Below are 17442 nucleotides of genomic sequence, written 5' to 3'. Positions count from 1 at the left end.
TTCTAACTTTCAGCACAAGCTAAAGATAAGATTGATTGTTTAAATAATGTTTTGATTAAAATGACATAACGAATAAAGAAAAATGAAATGACTGAAAAAATGAAGGCTGTGCTGAGAAAGATCTTTAAAAAGCCACAATAAAAACACAATATTCTGTTTTTGAATGCTTGTAATATATTTATTTATTTCAATTATGTATTTGCAATCATATGTCCCAGTTCTGGGCCTTGGATTCATTCAGCCATTTTTCAATGATGGCACAAATTTCCGAATCCGGAATGTTCTCAATCAGGGCACGAATATCCAAATTCTGGATTTGCTCAACAATGGTGCGAACGTCCAATTTTTGGAGATATTCATCCTTATATTGCTTGTTCATTCTGTGCCTTCTCAAATTCATTCAGCACTTTCGTCAAAGCATCCATTGCTCTCTCCACGGCAGCGGCAGCGTCGAAGTTCTGAATAGCAGCACGGATGTCCAGTTTCTGAATTGCGTCTTGAATGTCCAAATTCTGAAGAGCTGGAATGCTTCCGTCTTTTTCAACAGGCAGGGCAAAAGGAAGAGGCATAGCCATCTTTGCAGCGGTCATCTAGTTGTAAGAGAAAACAATATTAAAACAAGAAATTTTGGTTAAAATGTCAAATCATGCAAAGCCTCAAGAAAAACTACGCACCCTTGGAGTTTTCACAATGACGTCCGCGGACCTCTTAGTTGGTAGAGCTATAATTATGCCAACACTGTTTGCTTTGTTTTCAGCTCTGTTGACAGCAATTCCAGCCAGGTGAGCTGCTATTTGCGTTGGGAGGTATTCACAAATCCTGTTGGTAGAAATACATATAAGGACTTATAAGAAACTTCACGTATGATTTAGCCTGACATGATATTTGTGGTTTTGAATTTTCTGAAAGTACCTTATAGCATTCATTGCTGCAGTGGTTACAAGTCTTGGAGCTTTGTCCCAGTCCAGTTGAAAACGAGCAGCAGGGCTTGACTCATGCAGACCAGTCTCAGCCTTGACAGTTGCAGAAGAGTCCTGGCACTCTGAACCCCAACCAACCCTAGCCTAATAGGAGAGTCAGTGCTTAGTGCATACTATACTAAGTTTGAATACTGAGAAAGTACCTGGTCTTAGAAAGCTGCAGTAGAAGGCCAGACTTACGCTGGCTTTATGCTTGCTCGACAGGACACCATCAGCACACAGCTTCCATTGATCATTAGAAATGGATGAAAGCACGAGCTGTGCTCTCAAATTGGGCTTATCCAAGTATGCTGCCAACTGGTATCCCAGTTTGCGGTCACTTCTGACAGCACGAGCAATGATGACAAAAGCAGGTACAATAGAATCTTCAAGCAGCTTAGCCTGAAAGTGTCAACATGCACTTGTTAATTTTCATGAAGTACATTCATTTTGTTATGTGTGGCTAGTGGGCAGGTAGATTGTACACTTTTTCTTTTTTTGCCAACCATGTGTAAAAACACCACAGCACATTTAATTTTACCTGTCTCTGAAGGGCCTCAATGCTAGATGAGCTGCTGGCCTTTGATGTTATCTGTGTGGCCAAGTACTGCAACAAAAACAGAAACCTTATTACTTCTCTCAAAGGAAAAAAGGAAATAAATGAATAAAGAAGTCAGTGTACTTTCGTCATTTCATGTTTTATGTATTTAAAAGGAAAAACGGTATAATTTTAAAAGAAATCCCTTTAAGGGATTCTTTCAAACTCACCTGATTCTTATGGAATTTCTCAAATGGGCCATATGTAAAATTACCCTAGGTGTAAACAAAAAATTAGAAAAATGAGAAAATGAAAAAGATCTTAGACGAGAAATGTGGTAACTTGTAGGTGTTCAATTAGTAGGAGTCCAATAGTAAACTAGTGAACGAAGTGATCCCTTCCCATAGCAGAATCACTACCGATATCAATACCATTTCAGAAGCCTTGTAATTACGGCGAGAAAATGTACATTTTTACAGTGTGGAACAATAAAATGTGATTTTTTCGATATTCCTTATTGCTATCATCTAGTAGAAGAAGATTAACTTAATCACGCTTTGCCATTTTACATAACCTTCTCCAGTAATGCGATCAGTAATTAAATCATATGTAAATCATAATTCTTGACCATAAATAGCCACATGCTAAAGACATACCCTGGACTTGCGAGCACTGGAAGAGCTTTGAGAGCTGCTGCTGCTCCTGCTGCTCCTGCTGCTCCTGCTGCTGCTCCTGCTGCTGCTCCTGCTGCTGCTTCTGCTGCTGCTTCTGCTGCTGCTTGTGCTGTTGGACGATGAAGAGCTGCTTGAGGATTTTTTCAGCCCAGCCTCCAGGTATTCCCTCAGTTTCAACAGGATAATGTTTTCTTCTTGAGTTTCACCCAAAGCAGGGTTGGTTTCCCTAACAGACTTCTCGGGTGCCTTCTCAGGAGCAATGTAAACTTCAAACTCCACCCGTTCAAGAGCAGGACCATCACCTAAAACATAAGTTGATTCATTATTTTTGTACTCTTACTACAAGTAATAAGCAGCCCGGCTGGTGTCAAACTTAGTGACCCTCCCACTTACCTCTTTCCACTGAAATACGAGCCGAGTGCTGTCCAACAACATAGTAAATAGGATTGTATCCCATAAAACCGGCATTACGTGAGGCAACCTCGATGCATCCCTTGACTTGAAAGTAAGGGACTTTACCACACAGGGACTTCTGAATGGAAGCAGGTATCAAGGACTGAGCACCAGAGGGTGCTGCAGGTGCCAGGGATATTTCTCTATCAGCAGGGTGGTCCTCCAAATTTCGGACTACAGCGACAGTGTCGAAGCTATTAAAGGAAAACACGGTCATAGATCACGGTACAGTCTGAGGGTTAAAACTGGCTTTGCCTATTGTATAGTCTGTACTTTTTGTCAGTTTCTTTCACAAATTTGACATCAATTCTAGTACTTAATTATAGGCAGACATAAAATTTGTCACTCTTCCTTGCATTACCTGACAGCAGCAACATGATCAGGAGCCGCAGCTGGCAGAATCTGCACCTTGATGTTGCCCCTTGGGATGTCAGCTCTTGCAGCCACTTTAAATGGCGCAACAGTGTGAATCTTTCCTCTGGCCATGACAACAGCCTGAATCAAGGGCCAGTTCACTCCAATCACAGCGAGGGTCTGTGTGGCGACACTGAAAAGAAAAAGCACACATTTACATAATGACTTTGGAAGGTCATTTACTCATTGTTTACTCATTGTGCGTATATGAGGAAGAGTACCCTGGTCTGGCCTCAGCTTGCAACTCAATATCAGTCTTCCTCAGCTGATCAAGAATGCCAGTCTCTAGGTTCTCAGGTAGAGGGGGTGTAACGGTGGCTTTAACTAAATAAATAAATAAATAACACAATCAATGTTCTATTGTCAATGATTAGCATATTTAATGCTAGCATGTCAGACAGCTGTGAAAACCCTACCGTTTACAGCTGCAGCAACAACAGCAGCAGAGTAAATACCAAGCTCCATTGGCACACCAACAGCAGTGGGAATGATGCGACGCACCTCAGTTCCCAGCATAGGCTTAGCAAATTGGTAGGAAATGCCAGCCTGCAAGGCCTTAACAGTCTCCTTCAGCAGTTGATGTGCACGTGGTTTGGCAGCCTTTAGAGTGAGCATAAAATGTCATTATATTTGACATGCAATTATTAAAACAGATACAGGACTTGTCAAACACTGGAATGAATCAATGAAATACCTGTGTTGCCTGCTCAATGGCATTGTCAATGAAGGTTTTGTCAATGTTGGTAAAAGCAATTTCCTGTCCAAAGGCTTTGAAATAAATGGAACCCAGTGGCTCACTGGCTGGCATAGCCTTCCAGTTCATCAGCTGGAAAATGAAGATATGTTAAATTTCAAATATATATTAAATGGTGCATTAGTAGAATATAATAACGCAGTGTTAACCACTTACTGCTTGCAGGGTGTGCTTTATCTTGGTAATGCGATCAGCATTCTTATCTGCAGCTGGAGTTCTCTGTAGGGCTTCCTGAAGACCTTCAGTTCTGACACCAACCTGGTTGAGATTTAACAAAAAAAGGGAAATTCCAGAAACAAAATCACATGATGTAAGCCAATTTGCTGACAGCCTCGAAAAGAAATATTTATACCTCTACAACATCAGAAGCAGCTCCAGCCAAGTAAGCACGTGCTTTTGCCACAACTGCTCTGGGCACAATGGTGGCAGCATCATTGATGATGAAGGCAGTACCAGCAGCTCCAGCCATGAGAGGAGCTTTACAGAAAAAAAGATATTTATTTTTAAAGCATTTGGTAGATACTCTTATCTAGAGCAACATACAGTTTAATCAAGTCATAAAGTAGGCAAATGTAGTCTTAAAAGTCGTGTCCAAAGACTCTTATATACATGGTGTGGAGTGCTTGCCCCAGTGCAATATCAAACTCCAGTTTGCCGCATGTAGTCTGGATATCTTAGCCATTCCATAACGCTACAATTACTTATACATACCCCTATGACAGCATATACACTGACTTTTGTTAGTAATTTTATAAACGTCATGAGAAAATCAGATCTTATTGAAACTTACACACATAAAGGTCCGAGTGGTAAGCAGTGCTGGAAAAGTAGCTCTGTCTGTCCAGTTTGTGGCTCAAGATTCTGACAGCAACATTAGCTGCAGCAGCTCTGTAATAAATAAAATGGTCACTTCTCACTTTGGGTTAACAGCAGCAAGAATTAATCTGCTAAATAAACAGGTAAAGTATTCTTACACTTTCACCATATCAGGGGCCGTGCTTCTGGTCAGAGACTTGATGTAAGAGTAAGCGAAACTGGCCACTTCGTTCCTGGGCTCTTTCTCTATTTCACCAGCAACAGTGGACATAAGAGCCACTGAGGGTTTGGTCTCAAACAGTACAATGCAGGCAACCATACGTGCTTCTGGGTGAAGATTCTTATCCATGAAAAGCTGCAGTGCCACTGGCTGGACCTACACAGGCCAATAAGATGATTTAGCTTCTGAAATAAAATGACCCAAAACAGATGTTTCACAGATCATCTCATACTTACCAACTTTGGCTCCTTCTTGGCAATGTTCCTGAGGGCCAAGATGGCATCAACATGGACTCTCGTGGGCATGGCTGCAGCAGCAGATCCAAATCCAGGCAGAAGCTTCATGATGGGTTTAAGGCTAGCAGGGTGGCCAGCATTGCCCAGAACCTTCAGAGCCAGGCTGATTTCAGAAATTTCACCCTTTGCAATGGCCTCTGCAGCATTGTCATGGACAGGCTGATGACCAATGTTGAAAGGAAAATTTTATGGAATATTAGTTATTAATCAACATTCTTTACTACGATTCATTACACCATTCATCATTTATATTTAAACATGCACTGTCACACTGAATATAAGAGGAATTCTTTAGGATCTCAACATATATCTGCTGTCTGACTTTCTGCTTGAACCCTGAACTATAATTAAAGCCTATGAGAAATGTGAATGAATAAACAAAAATGTTACCTTCAAGTGATCAGCAGAACAGGTGTGAACTTCAGCACAATATTTGGCAACCATGGAACCATAGCCAAGCATGATCACCTCGCGCAGCGCTGGCATGGCACTAATTTTGGGACTCTGTGCCAAACTCTGTTCAACAGAGTAAATAGTTGATATATTTAGAATGAGGTCTACAAGCATCTGTGTTAAAGTACTTGAAATGGTAAAATGATAAACTCACAGCAGCCTGTTGAATAGCTTCTGGATCAGCGGTGGCCATGTGCAAACCAAGCAGAAGGGCCCGAGTGAATTCAGGGGCGCTGAACTCATCAGCTTGGAACTTTTCATTGATGAACCTCAAAGCTGCTGGTGTACCCGCAAGAGGGGCTGCATCCAGAATCCATTGTCTGCCAGAATAAAGATTTTAGAAAAGTACAAACATCTTTTATTTTAATTTCATGAAAATATTCAAGGGAATTTTACCTGTGAAGAGGTTTGGTCTTGTGCTGATTCCAAATGGCCTCAATATTCTCAAAAGTAGCAGCACGCAGGAGCTGGATTAGCTCAAGAAATTTCAGTGGAGCATCTTCATGGACCATGTCCACATTGTTTGCAGCCAGATGCTGCAAGACCTCTGCAGTCTGAAATGGAGTAGGTGGTAATGTTTGAACTCTTAATGGTTAAAACAATGACACGTCTACCATGTTAAGATGTTGCAATGACTGGAAAGATTTTACTAATGTTACTGGAGATTAGTCATGTTACCTGGGCCACTGCATTCTTGATCTCTAGAAGCTGAATGGGAGTTTGGAGAAGCTCAGCACCAAATTCATACTTCAGAGACCCACGAGCTGAATACTGAGCAGTGTCAGGGGCAATGGGGGTATTCTGCACTTCCATTAGTTGCAGAGTTTGCCTGAAATTAAAAATACCTCATCAAATCTCTTCTCATTGTTTGAATGCTGCAAGAGGATTTTAAATATCAGAGCAAGTGGAGCATCTCCTACCTGACCCTCATTTGGACTGCTCCAGTTCTTGTGTTGAATAGAGAGTACTGATGGATCTCATCAACTGTAGCCTCAGAGAGCTGAACACCGGCATCAGTTGGCTTCATGGTGTAGTTGTAGGTTGCAGTTCCAGTCAGACTCTGAAGCCTCTGTGTTGAAGATAGAATCAGTTACAGATGGAATGCATCTTTCATTTACTTGTAAAAAACAAAACTCAACTTGTTCACAGCATTTGATTTTACCTGCTGGCATTCAACACACTTCTCAGCATGAGCAAAACCGGTATCCTTTATCACCCTCTCATGGCAGTTGGTCAAGTCTTTGGACTTTAACACAGTAATCTCATGGGTCTTTTCATCTTCAGTGATCATATAGTGGGTCTTACAGACTCCATGAGGTCCAGCCTTAGAGGAAGACATTCATTATTTTCTCTTAATGAAAGAGGATCATGACCTTGTAATCTCGTGAATGTGCATTTTGCTAGCTATCATTCGGACTTGATATGATAATAGAGTTACCTTATTTAGGTGGTTAGCATGCATTTCATTTTTTATAGCCAAATTAATGAACTGACAAAATCTAAAAAAATTCTTATTTAGTATAAATACAACTTCTGAGATTTTTCTACAGCCTCCTTAGCTCCCCAGTTTTAAGACTACTGATTTGAATAGTAACTGATATTTAATGTCCTTTATGTATATTCTTTTACCTCATGCATCTCATAGACATTCTGGGTGTTCTTGAGGTTGAGCTGAAGGATGGTGAGGATGCCTCTGTGCACGTTCAGGGCAGCAGCAGACACTCTGGCAGGGGCGAATACTTTACCAACTGCACCATTAGCATACTCAAATTTGATGGGAGTCGCAAGGTCAGCTGTCAGTGCTTCGGTGAGCTTAGCAGCAGGAGCAAAACGATCCTGAGGCCAGATCCCAGCATACTCATAGATCTGAGGGTCTGCAAGCTAGGGGCAAAATCATCCCAAAATGCAGCACATTTGATTAAATTATTCTACAGTTAACTTCATTATCTAGCATCTTATTATTTTTGTATAAATGATTATTTGCATCTTTCATGTGAAGGAGAATTTCTTTACCTTCAAGACAAAGGTATTCTGTGCTTCAGCCCTGAGGAGAACCTTGCTGCTGACTTTTATACCAGCCTTGCCCAGACCCTCCTGGGGCAGACCGCCCAAAAGCTGACCTTCATAGTTGTAGACATAGGTCTTACCAGCACCAAAGTCTGGAACTAATGAAATATTTCACAGTAAGTTTCTTTGACAGGAAATATGAAACTATCCCAGTTTTTTCTTTAAAAAAACATCACTTACCAAGCTTGGTCTGTTGACTTGCTAAATGAAATAAAACATAATAAAAACTACATTTACTCTCTGTATACATTTTCTAAGAATCTTGCACCTTAATACTTAATTGAAAATGCTTAGAAAATTAAATCATTGCTATCAAGTTCAAATCATCACTTACCCACAAAGGCCACAGTCAGAGCAAGCACAATAGCTCTCATGGCTGCTGGTTTGTGATAAATCCACTGAGTGGCTGCTTCTTTTATTGAAATACTTTTGCTGACTAAGCAGTCCTTCAAAATGAATTATTAACTCTTGCATGCTTATTCTGATGTACAAAGACCCTGATAGGCCACTTGACAGGTTTAGGTCAGAGTAACACAACCTTTTGTCATATTGACAAAAATCCAATGTCCAGCATAGTGTTTTGCTACATATAAATCCAACAAATATGCAATAATCTCTTACTGAATCTACAGGTTGAATAAATAAATTAATGTCTTCAATTAATAGTTTTGCATTTACAATACAGCATTACATCAGCAATTCCTTTACATGCATGTTTGTACCACTACAAGCACTTTGGCTGTCTATATTTGCTAATAAAATTTTTAAATCTGGACAGAATTTGTTTTCACAATACTGAATTGTTGTGTTTAGGACATGTTTTCCTAAAGACACTTTCACTGCTTTTCAGTATAAATGGAAAATTGCATTTTGTTACATTATATTTGGCAGAGAATGTTTAATATAATTGCTCTTTTTGCAACAAAACCTCTTATCATCATTTTTGATGTTTTTCAGTTTTTGCTATAATTTGAAATGATCTGTCGCCCTTTACATTGTGTGTAAATTTCATGATTAATGGAGCAAAAGAAACAGGCCAAAATTATATGGAAAAAAGTCTGGTTCCACTGACTTACATTAAAAGTAAAGTGTGTTTTTTCCTTCTCCTATAAAGTTACCATTTTGTGGATATGAGGTTTTAATCCAACAGCAGCGATGTAGAATTAAAACAATTCTGCCAAAATTCCTCCGCAGCGATGTAGAAAACCCATCACAAGTTATCACAAATGTGCACAGTTTTTACTGGCAAGAGTTCCATAAGCATTTATTAGGTTTAGGTGCGCAATGACTTTTTCACATGGGTGGTACAGGCTTTGACTAAATCTTCATTATAATGAAATTATAATGTTCCAAAAATTAACATTTATGGCTGACACTCGTATCCAGAGTGACTTATAATTTGATCAATTTACACAGGTAGGTGAAGGCGGTGTTAGGAGTCTTGCCCAAGGACTCTTATTGGTACAGTGGTCTTGAACCCCTGTCTACAATGTAGAAGGCAAAGGTGCTACCCACTACACTACACCAACCAATATAAAAAATAAATGGCAACTGTTACAGTATTATACAGAAACAATATCTCAGAATATAATTACTATGGCACCTGAGAATTTATTAACTTGTGTTAACAACATGAGCATACAGTATTACAATGCATTTTTAATGTTAAATAGATACAATATAATTTAGCCTTTCAGTAACTTTGTGGTTTGATGAAAAAGGCCAATGGATGATGACATACAAAATATTAATCACTCATGACTTTTGTCAAACCAAAGCTGCATTACAGCTCATATCTGGTTGTACATATTTCAACAGCTTATTATGTCCACCTATAAAAGTCTTAAGTAAAGTGCATTGCTGTACAATTTATGAAAAAATATCCACCTATTTGGAGCCTTTTTGGCCCTCTGAGGTGATCACTAAAAATCTCGGAGGAGCCACATATCATAAATGAATTTTTAATATATTTAATCACTGTTAGAAAAGTTAAAAGGCATAACAAGTTATGCATTAATGGAGTGTATAACGTACAATATGAGAAGAGCTGACCAGGTGTATGTCATGATCTAGGATAGGGTGACCTGAACCTTACCGCTGTTCTCTGGACTTTGCTTGTGTTTGCCCAAGTTGTCACTATTTCACAAATGGCACTTTTTTAAGGTTCTCTGTCACGCACACCTTTAGATGTAAAGAAGAGGAGATGCCTTTCCTGCCCTTTTTTTCCTGGAACAAAAGCTTCTGCGGTTATGATGGTTTAGATGGTGATGATTTAGTAATGTGCTGATGAACCACATTTTTTTCAGAAACCAATATAGTCTAATAAGCAAAACTTTAAGCACCCCTGGTGAAATGACATGTTTTGAGTTTCTAAATGAAAATCAGTGAACACATCCAGTACAGAGAGCACTTTTCAGCACTTTCACAGCACAATTTATGAACAAAACCATTTATGTACTGAATATCCACAATAGAAAAAAAAATCTAATTTTTTCACTCTAAATAAATGTATTCATCATAAACAGCAATTGTATGTTGAAAAGTATATTCTCTGTAGATGATCTGTACTTAGAAAATCAACAAAATACATGTAATGTGGCCAGGACTGAAACTATTGCATACCATGATTTACAAACAATATTTTATTTTGTATATAATAAAAAATCATTAAAAAAGGATATGTTGAGTAATGTAAGCTACAAACATATCAGCTACTGAATGTAACATTTAAAAAAGAAAGATGACAATAAAACTAATTTACTAGTTATGTTGCCTTTTAATGTCCTTAGCCATGCCATACACGTGTTAGCATGTTATCATGTTGAGGCTGATATGGCTGCTTGGGCTATGCATAAAAACCATGAGCCATTCTATGATGTTAGAATAACAGAAACACATGCAAGATACCCAAACACATAAGAAATATCATAACTACTGCTTTGGCTTTTTGTTGTTTAGGTATTAATCTGGAAAAAAGAAAGAGAGAGTATGTTTAGCCTAATCAAATTTAAATGGTCTTATATTCTCTGCTGTTATAACCATCTTGGCACTATACCTCAGCTTTTCATTATCTGTTTCTTTCTTTCTCCATGCCTCTCTTCCTGCCTCCCTCATATACCCACACATATGTTTGTTTCTGTAAATTGTGGGGACATTGCATAGACTTCCATCAATTTCTTGGAGACTTTCCCAAACCTTAACTATAAATACTACCCTAACCCTAAGGCAAGGAGAGACTGCTGATGAGACTTGAGAAATTAGGAGCTTATTTGGCAAATAATACATTTCAAAAGAAAAGACACCAGTTTTGTTAAAGTTATGATGATAGGTGAGATCACCACTGAGGTTGGGTTTGTAAGATACCTTCTGAGGGTGTCAAGTCTAATACTTCAAACCACCTCCTGCTCTCCTAACAGAAAGCACAGCATTTTTTAAGTTTGTGGGACTTATTCTGCCAAAAAAAGTCTAGAAATATCTTATTGATTTTATGAGCTGTTGAATCTAAATATACAGTCCCTCAGATAAAAGACTCTACCATACAAGTATAAATCTCTCTGAAGCCAGAAGTCTGTAGGAGACAGTAGGGTTGTAGGACCTTCATACGACTGAGGAACAGGGAGGAGATGGGGTGGTGGTGGTGGAGACTGCAAGAGCTTAGTTTGGTGGGTTCGTGAAGGGATTTTAATGGCCCCAAAAGATTTGAACACCAGCTTTTAGTAGTAGGCAGAAAATGTATAAAATTGGCTATTTTGCCAAGTTGGTACACAGAAGATTAAAAGAAAACGAAAGGACAAACTGTTAGTCGTGGCCCTAAATAAAGAAAATGTACCCACAAATTAAAGAGAACATCATTAAAAGAAAAGAGAGAACTTAAGCAAGGGAATGAATTAAAAAATTGTGACCATGAATAAAACATGCATTCAACTGCAAAACATTCAAATTCATTTTTATTTTATAAAATAAAAAATGGGGACCCATGCGTAGGTAAGCTGCAGGTCTGAAATATGATACACAGATTGGCACAGTCTCAGATTGTGCAAGCAGACAGTGTGATTTTGTTCTGTAGTTGCACTTGCATGTTTAATAGTCTAAGTGACCAGGTCATACTGACATTTGACTGCACAAAATATTCTCAACTGTTTTTTTTATTATTTATTTATTCAGTCTCATATGTGAGGATATATTAAAGGAATCACATTTTCAGAAATTCAGTATTAACTTTAACTGAAAGCTTAAACAGCATGCACTAGCTTTAATCTTGATCACTAGCATTTATCCAAGCTGCTGCTTCAGCTCTGTCAGTCTCCTTCAGCCTCTTTCTCTAGAAAAAAATATTCTCACCTGACTGGCTTCTACAGAGCCGCCAACTCTTAATGACCTCTACAGAGGAATTCAGGGAAATAAACCTCTGGCTCTTCAGCTGACCTTAGTTAATGTTCCTGATCCTTTTATCTATCTCTCATTAACTTAGCGAGCCAACAAACAACCAGCTAAAGCTCGATAGCCAGTTATACCGACCACAATTTGCACAGTTCCATATTGTAGGTTGATTTGTTCACTCTGTAAATCCTTCTCACTCTGTAAAGACTGATCCATTTCAGTCTTTCTGAATAAGGTCTAACCCCAGGTCTGATCATGATTGGCTTACACCTGAATAGATCCCGTAGGATTAGCTGAGCCCAAGACAATCAGAGCCTGGTCCTTTGCTTTTCCACCCGTTATTTCAGAAACATGACTGCTAGACACCAGAGGGCGCCCGCGAGTGAGTCCCAAAGAAATGGGAGTGAATGGAGCAGGAGAAAGCCAGAGAAGCCCACTTTAAAACTTTAAATATAATCTGTCCTGCCAGTCACTTTATTCAGCAATGATTTGGCATTGAAACAGATAACTGTGTCTTTTGTGATGACGTTGAAATAACTGAGCATTTATTTTTTCACTGCATACATGTTGAAACTTTGTGTTCTGATATCTTTGATTGGCTATTTTCCAAAGTTCCTTTTCTCAAAGTATTCTCGGACAAAGACATAATTTACGGACTTATTACGGACAATGACTTCCTTATAAACACTATTATTATCCTGAGAAAGATTTTCATCCACAAAGCCAAATACTTTAAAGTTAAGCCAAAGTTCTGCGTTTTTCACAATGACTTTATTTTGTATTGCTCTTAGACTGATGCACAACAGGTACGCCCACCAGCTCTGTTCTTCAATTGAAGATTATCCATCCATCCATCCATCCATTATCTTCCGCTTGTCCGGGGTTCGGGTCGTGGGGGCAGCATCCTAAGCAATGAAGCCCAGACCTCCCTTTCCCCAGCCACTTCCGCCAGCTCTCCAAGGGGGATTCCGAGGCGCTCCCAGGCCAGCTGGGCGATATAGTCGCGCCAGCGTGTCCTGGGTCTTCCCCGGGGTCTCCTCCCAGGTGGACTCGCCTGTGACACCTCCCGAGGGAGGCGTCCAGGAGGCATCCTAACCAGATGCCCGAACCACCTCAGCTGGCTCCTCTCGACATGAAGAAGCAGCGGCTCTACTCCGAGTCCCTCCCGGATGACTGAACTTCTCACCCTATCTCTAAGGGAGAGTCCAGACACCCTGCGGAGGAAACTCATTTCAGCCGCTTGTATTCGCGATCTTATTCTTTCGGTCATTACCCAAAGCTCATGACCATAGGTGAGGGTGGGAACGTAGATGGACCGGTAAATCGAGAGCCTTGCCTTATGGCTCAGCTCTTTCTTTACCACAACAGACCGCATCACTGCTGACCCAGCACCAATCCGCCTGTCAATCTCCCGCTCCCTTGTACCATCACTCGTGAACAAGACCCCGAGATACTTGAACTCCTCCACTTGAGGCAAGAGCCTATCCCCGACCCAGAGAGGGCTCTCCACCCTTTTCCGCCTGAGAACCATGGTCTCGGATTTAGAGGTACTGATTCTCATCCCAGCCGCTTCACACTCGGCTGCAAACCGATCCAGCAAAAGCTGAAGTTCACGGCCTGATGTCCCCAATAGGACCACATCATCTGCAAACAGCAGCGATGTGACCCTGAGGTCACCAAACCGGACACCTTCCATCCCTTGACTGCGCCTAGAAATTCTATCCATAAAAATTATGAATAGAATCGGTGACAAAGGGCAGCCCTGACGGAGTCCAACTCTCACTGGGAACGAGTCTGACTTACTGCCGGCTATGCGAACCAAACTCCAGCTTTGTTTGTACAGGGCCTGAATGCTCCCGAAGCACCTCCCACAGAATACCCCGGGGAACACAGTCGAATGCCTTCTCCAGATCCACAAAGCACATGTGGACTGGTTGGGCAAACTCCCATGAACCCTCCAGAATCCTGGAGAGGGTGAAGAGTTGGTCCAGTGTTCCACGACCAGGGCGGAACCCGCACTGTTCCTCCTGGATCCGAGGTTCGACTATAAGCCGGACTCTCTTCTCCAGTACCCCTGCATAGACCTTGCCAGGGAGGCTGAGGAGTGTGATTCCCCTGTAGAACACACCCTCCGGTCCCCTTTATTAAAAAGAGGCACCACCACCCCAGTCTGCCAATCCAGTGGCACTGCCCCCGATGTCCACGCAATGTTGAAAAGGCGTGTCAGCCAAGACAGCCCCACAACATCCAGAGCCTTGAGGAACTCAGGGCGGATCTCATCCACCCCTGGAGCCTTGCCACCAAGGAGCTTCTTAACTACCTTAGCGACTTCGGCCTCAGTAATGGACAAGCCTATTCCCATGTCCCCAGACTCAGCCTCCTCACTGGAGAACGTGTCGGTGGGATTGAGAAGGTCCTCAAAGTATTCCTTCCACCGCCCAATGACGTCTTCAGTCGAAGTCAGCAGCACACCATCTCCACTATATACAGTGCTAGTGGCACACTGCTTTCCCCTTCTGAGTCGCCTGACGGTTTGCCAGAATCTTTTCGGAGCCGACTTAAAGTCAGTTTCCAAGGCCTCACCAAACTCCTCCCATACACGGGTTTTTGCCTTGGCAACAACTGAAGCCGCAGATCGCTTGGCCTGTCGATACCTGCCAGCTGCCTCTGGTGTCCCACAGGCCAACCATGCCCGGTAGGACTCCTTCTTCAGCTTGACGGCATCTCTCACCTGGGGTGTCCACCACCGGGTTCGAGGATTACCGCCCCGACAGGCACCAACTACCTTACGGCCACAGCTACAGTCAGCCGCTTCAGCAATGGAGGAACGGAACATGGCCCATTCTGAGTCAATGTCCCCCACCTCCCCCGATATCTGGTCAAAGTTCTGACGGAGGTGTGAGTTGAAGATCAATCTGACAGGTTCTTCTGCTAGACGTTCCCAGCAAACCCTCACTATGCGTTTGGGCTTGCCTGGTCTGACCGGCATCTTCCCCCACCACCTGATCCAACTCACCACCAGGTGGTGATCAGTTGACAGCTCAGCTCCTCTCTTTACACGAGTGTCCAAAACACATGGCCGCAAGTCCGATGACACGACTACAAAGTCAATCATTGAACTGCGGCCTAGGGTGTCCTGGTGCCATGTGCACTTATGGACATCCTTGTGTTCAAACATGGTGTTCGAGATGGACAAACTGTGGTTTGCGCAGAAGTCCAAAAACTGAACACCACTCAGGTTCAGATCAGAGAGGCCATTCCTCCAAATCACACCCCTCCAGGTCTCACTGTCATTGCCCACGTGAGCGTTGAAGTCCCCCAGTAGGACAATAGAGTCTCCAGGAGGAGCACTTTCAAGCACCCTTCCCAAGGACTCTAAGAAGGCTGGGTACTCTGAACTGCTGTTCGGTGCATAAGCACAGACAACAGTCAGGACCCGTTCCCCAACCCGAAGGTGTAGGGAAGCTACCCTCTCGTCCACCGGAGAAAACCCCAACATACAGGCACCGAGTCGAGGGGCTATGAGAAAGCCCACACCTGCCCGCCGCCTCTCACCATGGGCAACTCCAGAAAAGAATAAAGTCCAGCCCCTCTCAAGGAGATTGGACCCAGAGCCCAAGCTGTGTGTTGAGGTGAGCCCGACTATATCTAGCCGGTATCTCTCAACCTCGCGCACCAACTCAGGCTCCTTCCCCGCCAGTGAGGTAACGTTCCAAGTTCCAAAAGCCAGTTTCAGCAACTGAGGATCAGAACGCCAAGGCCCACGCCTTCGGACACTGCCCGATCCACAACACACCGAACCCCTACTACTGCCCCTCCCATTGGTGGTGGGTCGATGGGAGGAGGGACTCATGTAACTCCTTCGGGCTGGGCCCGGCCGGGCACCATGAGTAAATGCCCGGCCACCAGATGCTCGCTGGCGAGCCCCTCCCCCAGGCCTGGCTCCAGGGTGGGGCCCCGGTAACCCTGTTCCGGGCAGGGTACACAAGTCCTGTTTTTGTGTCTTCATAGGGGTTATTATGGATCACACTTTGTCTGACCTGTCACCTAGGACCAGTTTGCCATGGGAGACCCTACCAGGAGCTTTTGCTCCAGACAACATAGCTCCTAAGATCATTCAAGCACGCAAACCCCTCCACCACGATAAGGTGGTGATCCAAGGAGAGGAATTGAAGATTATGATTTAGAATCTAAACCCTAGCTCTCTGTTATGTTTTTCTCTTTTTCCTTTCTTCTGTACTCTATTTATTCATGCTCTTCTTTGGTTGCACCCATCCTGTTTGCTTTTCCTTTACTTGCAGTACTCTTTTAAATTGCACATTTTTGTATGTATGCATGTTCTTTGCACAATAAATATCTCTTTCTGTTCTGATGCCATATATTTAATGCCTCTACCAATACGGCCTGCGTTGAACCATGAAAAATATAAACAAGCCTATTATAAACACAACCGACGATGGTGTTCGAATAAACACCAAACGTTGACTTTCTTTAATAGTTCAGTGATTTTATTAAATGTTTTAAACACTTTAACGCTTGAAACTCGTACAAAAATGAACTTACACAGAAATATTACTGCTTCTCATACAATTAACTGATGACTTGAAAAGCTTCCACTTGAAAGCACTTGAGTCATGATTTCAGTCATTTGTGAATTAGCTGTCAGGGTCTTGGAGAAATGGCAGAAGGCTTTTTAATGTTACACTGGCAACTTTTACAGCTTATTACCAAATGTTGTTTTCTTTGATCCCACTTATTACTCCATCATGTTGTATGTAGGTTCTGTTCATTTATTTCTTTATTTATAAATCATCTCAAGCAATCATGTACACTGTAAAAAATTTCTGTACATTTTACAGTAAATTACTGGCAACACAGATGCCAGTACAGTACTGTAAATTAACAGTAGAAACTGTAAATTTAATTTACAGCTTGATACTGTATTATTGCATTACAGTAAAATTACTGTATTTTCTTGACTACTGTATTTGTTTTCCTACTGTATTTTAGAGTAAATTACTGCAGCACAGACACCAGTACAATACTGTAAATTTACAGTTTCTAATTTAAATTTACATTGTGCTACTGTATTACCTTATTACAGTATAATTACTGTATTGGCTTGCCTTTTACAGCACTTTACTGTCTGGGCATAATTGTCCATCCATCCATTTTCTAAGCCGCTTCTCCGTCAGGGTCGCGGGGGGATGCTGGAGTGGGCATTATTGTAATTTTACATAATCTAGTGACTTTAAGAGGCTGTTAATGTATAAATATTTCAAGGCAAATAACTGGCACCAAGATATGACATTACTCAAAAACTCTAACTTCACAGTTCTGCTTTATTTTATTTAAATCATGTATCGACAGTGATACATTTTCCAGGCTTTGGATCTGGAATAAAATAAAAATACAGCA

At 41.6% G+C, this 17442-nt stretch overlaps 1 protein-coding gene across 1 annotated transcript; it reads right to left on the bottom strand.

Annotated features, from left to right (window-relative positions):
* Positions 1 to 362: 362 nt before the first annotated feature.
* On the bottom strand, positions 363 to 8027 carry LOC108430067 (vitellogenin-like). Its single transcript, XM_037545448.1, has 27 exons — positions 7979 to 8027; positions 7825 to 7845; positions 7591 to 7742; positions 7207 to 7458; positions 6740 to 6901; positions 6498 to 6646; positions 6256 to 6406; positions 5974 to 6131; positions 5732 to 5897; positions 5515 to 5640; positions 5065 to 5283; positions 4767 to 4984; positions 4583 to 4680; positions 4145 to 4269; positions 3949 to 4050; positions 3733 to 3864; positions 3455 to 3638; positions 3260 to 3362; positions 2986 to 3171; positions 2565 to 2818; positions 2154 to 2473; positions 1728 to 1772; positions 1501 to 1566; positions 1161 to 1361; positions 913 to 1064; positions 675 to 819; positions 363 to 590 (listed from the first exon to the last, which is right to left on the bottom strand). Exons 1-27 carry the CDS (start codon positions 8016 to 8018, stop codon positions 363 to 365), a joined length of 4155 nt encoding a protein of 1384 aa, XP_037401345.1. The 5' UTR covers positions 8019 to 8027.
* Between the last annotated feature and the right edge of the window lie 9415 nt (positions 8028 to 17442).

Source organism: Pygocentrus nattereri, chromosome 15 (genome assembly GCF_015220715.1).
Source record: "Pygocentrus nattereri isolate fPygNat1 chromosome 15, fPygNat1.pri, whole genome shotgun sequence".
Taxonomy (NCBI): Eukaryota; Metazoa; Chordata; class Actinopteri; order Characiformes; family Serrasalmidae; genus Pygocentrus; species Pygocentrus nattereri.
Note: the sequence above shows the minus strand (reverse complement) of the source record. Positions and strands in the feature narration are given on the sequence as shown.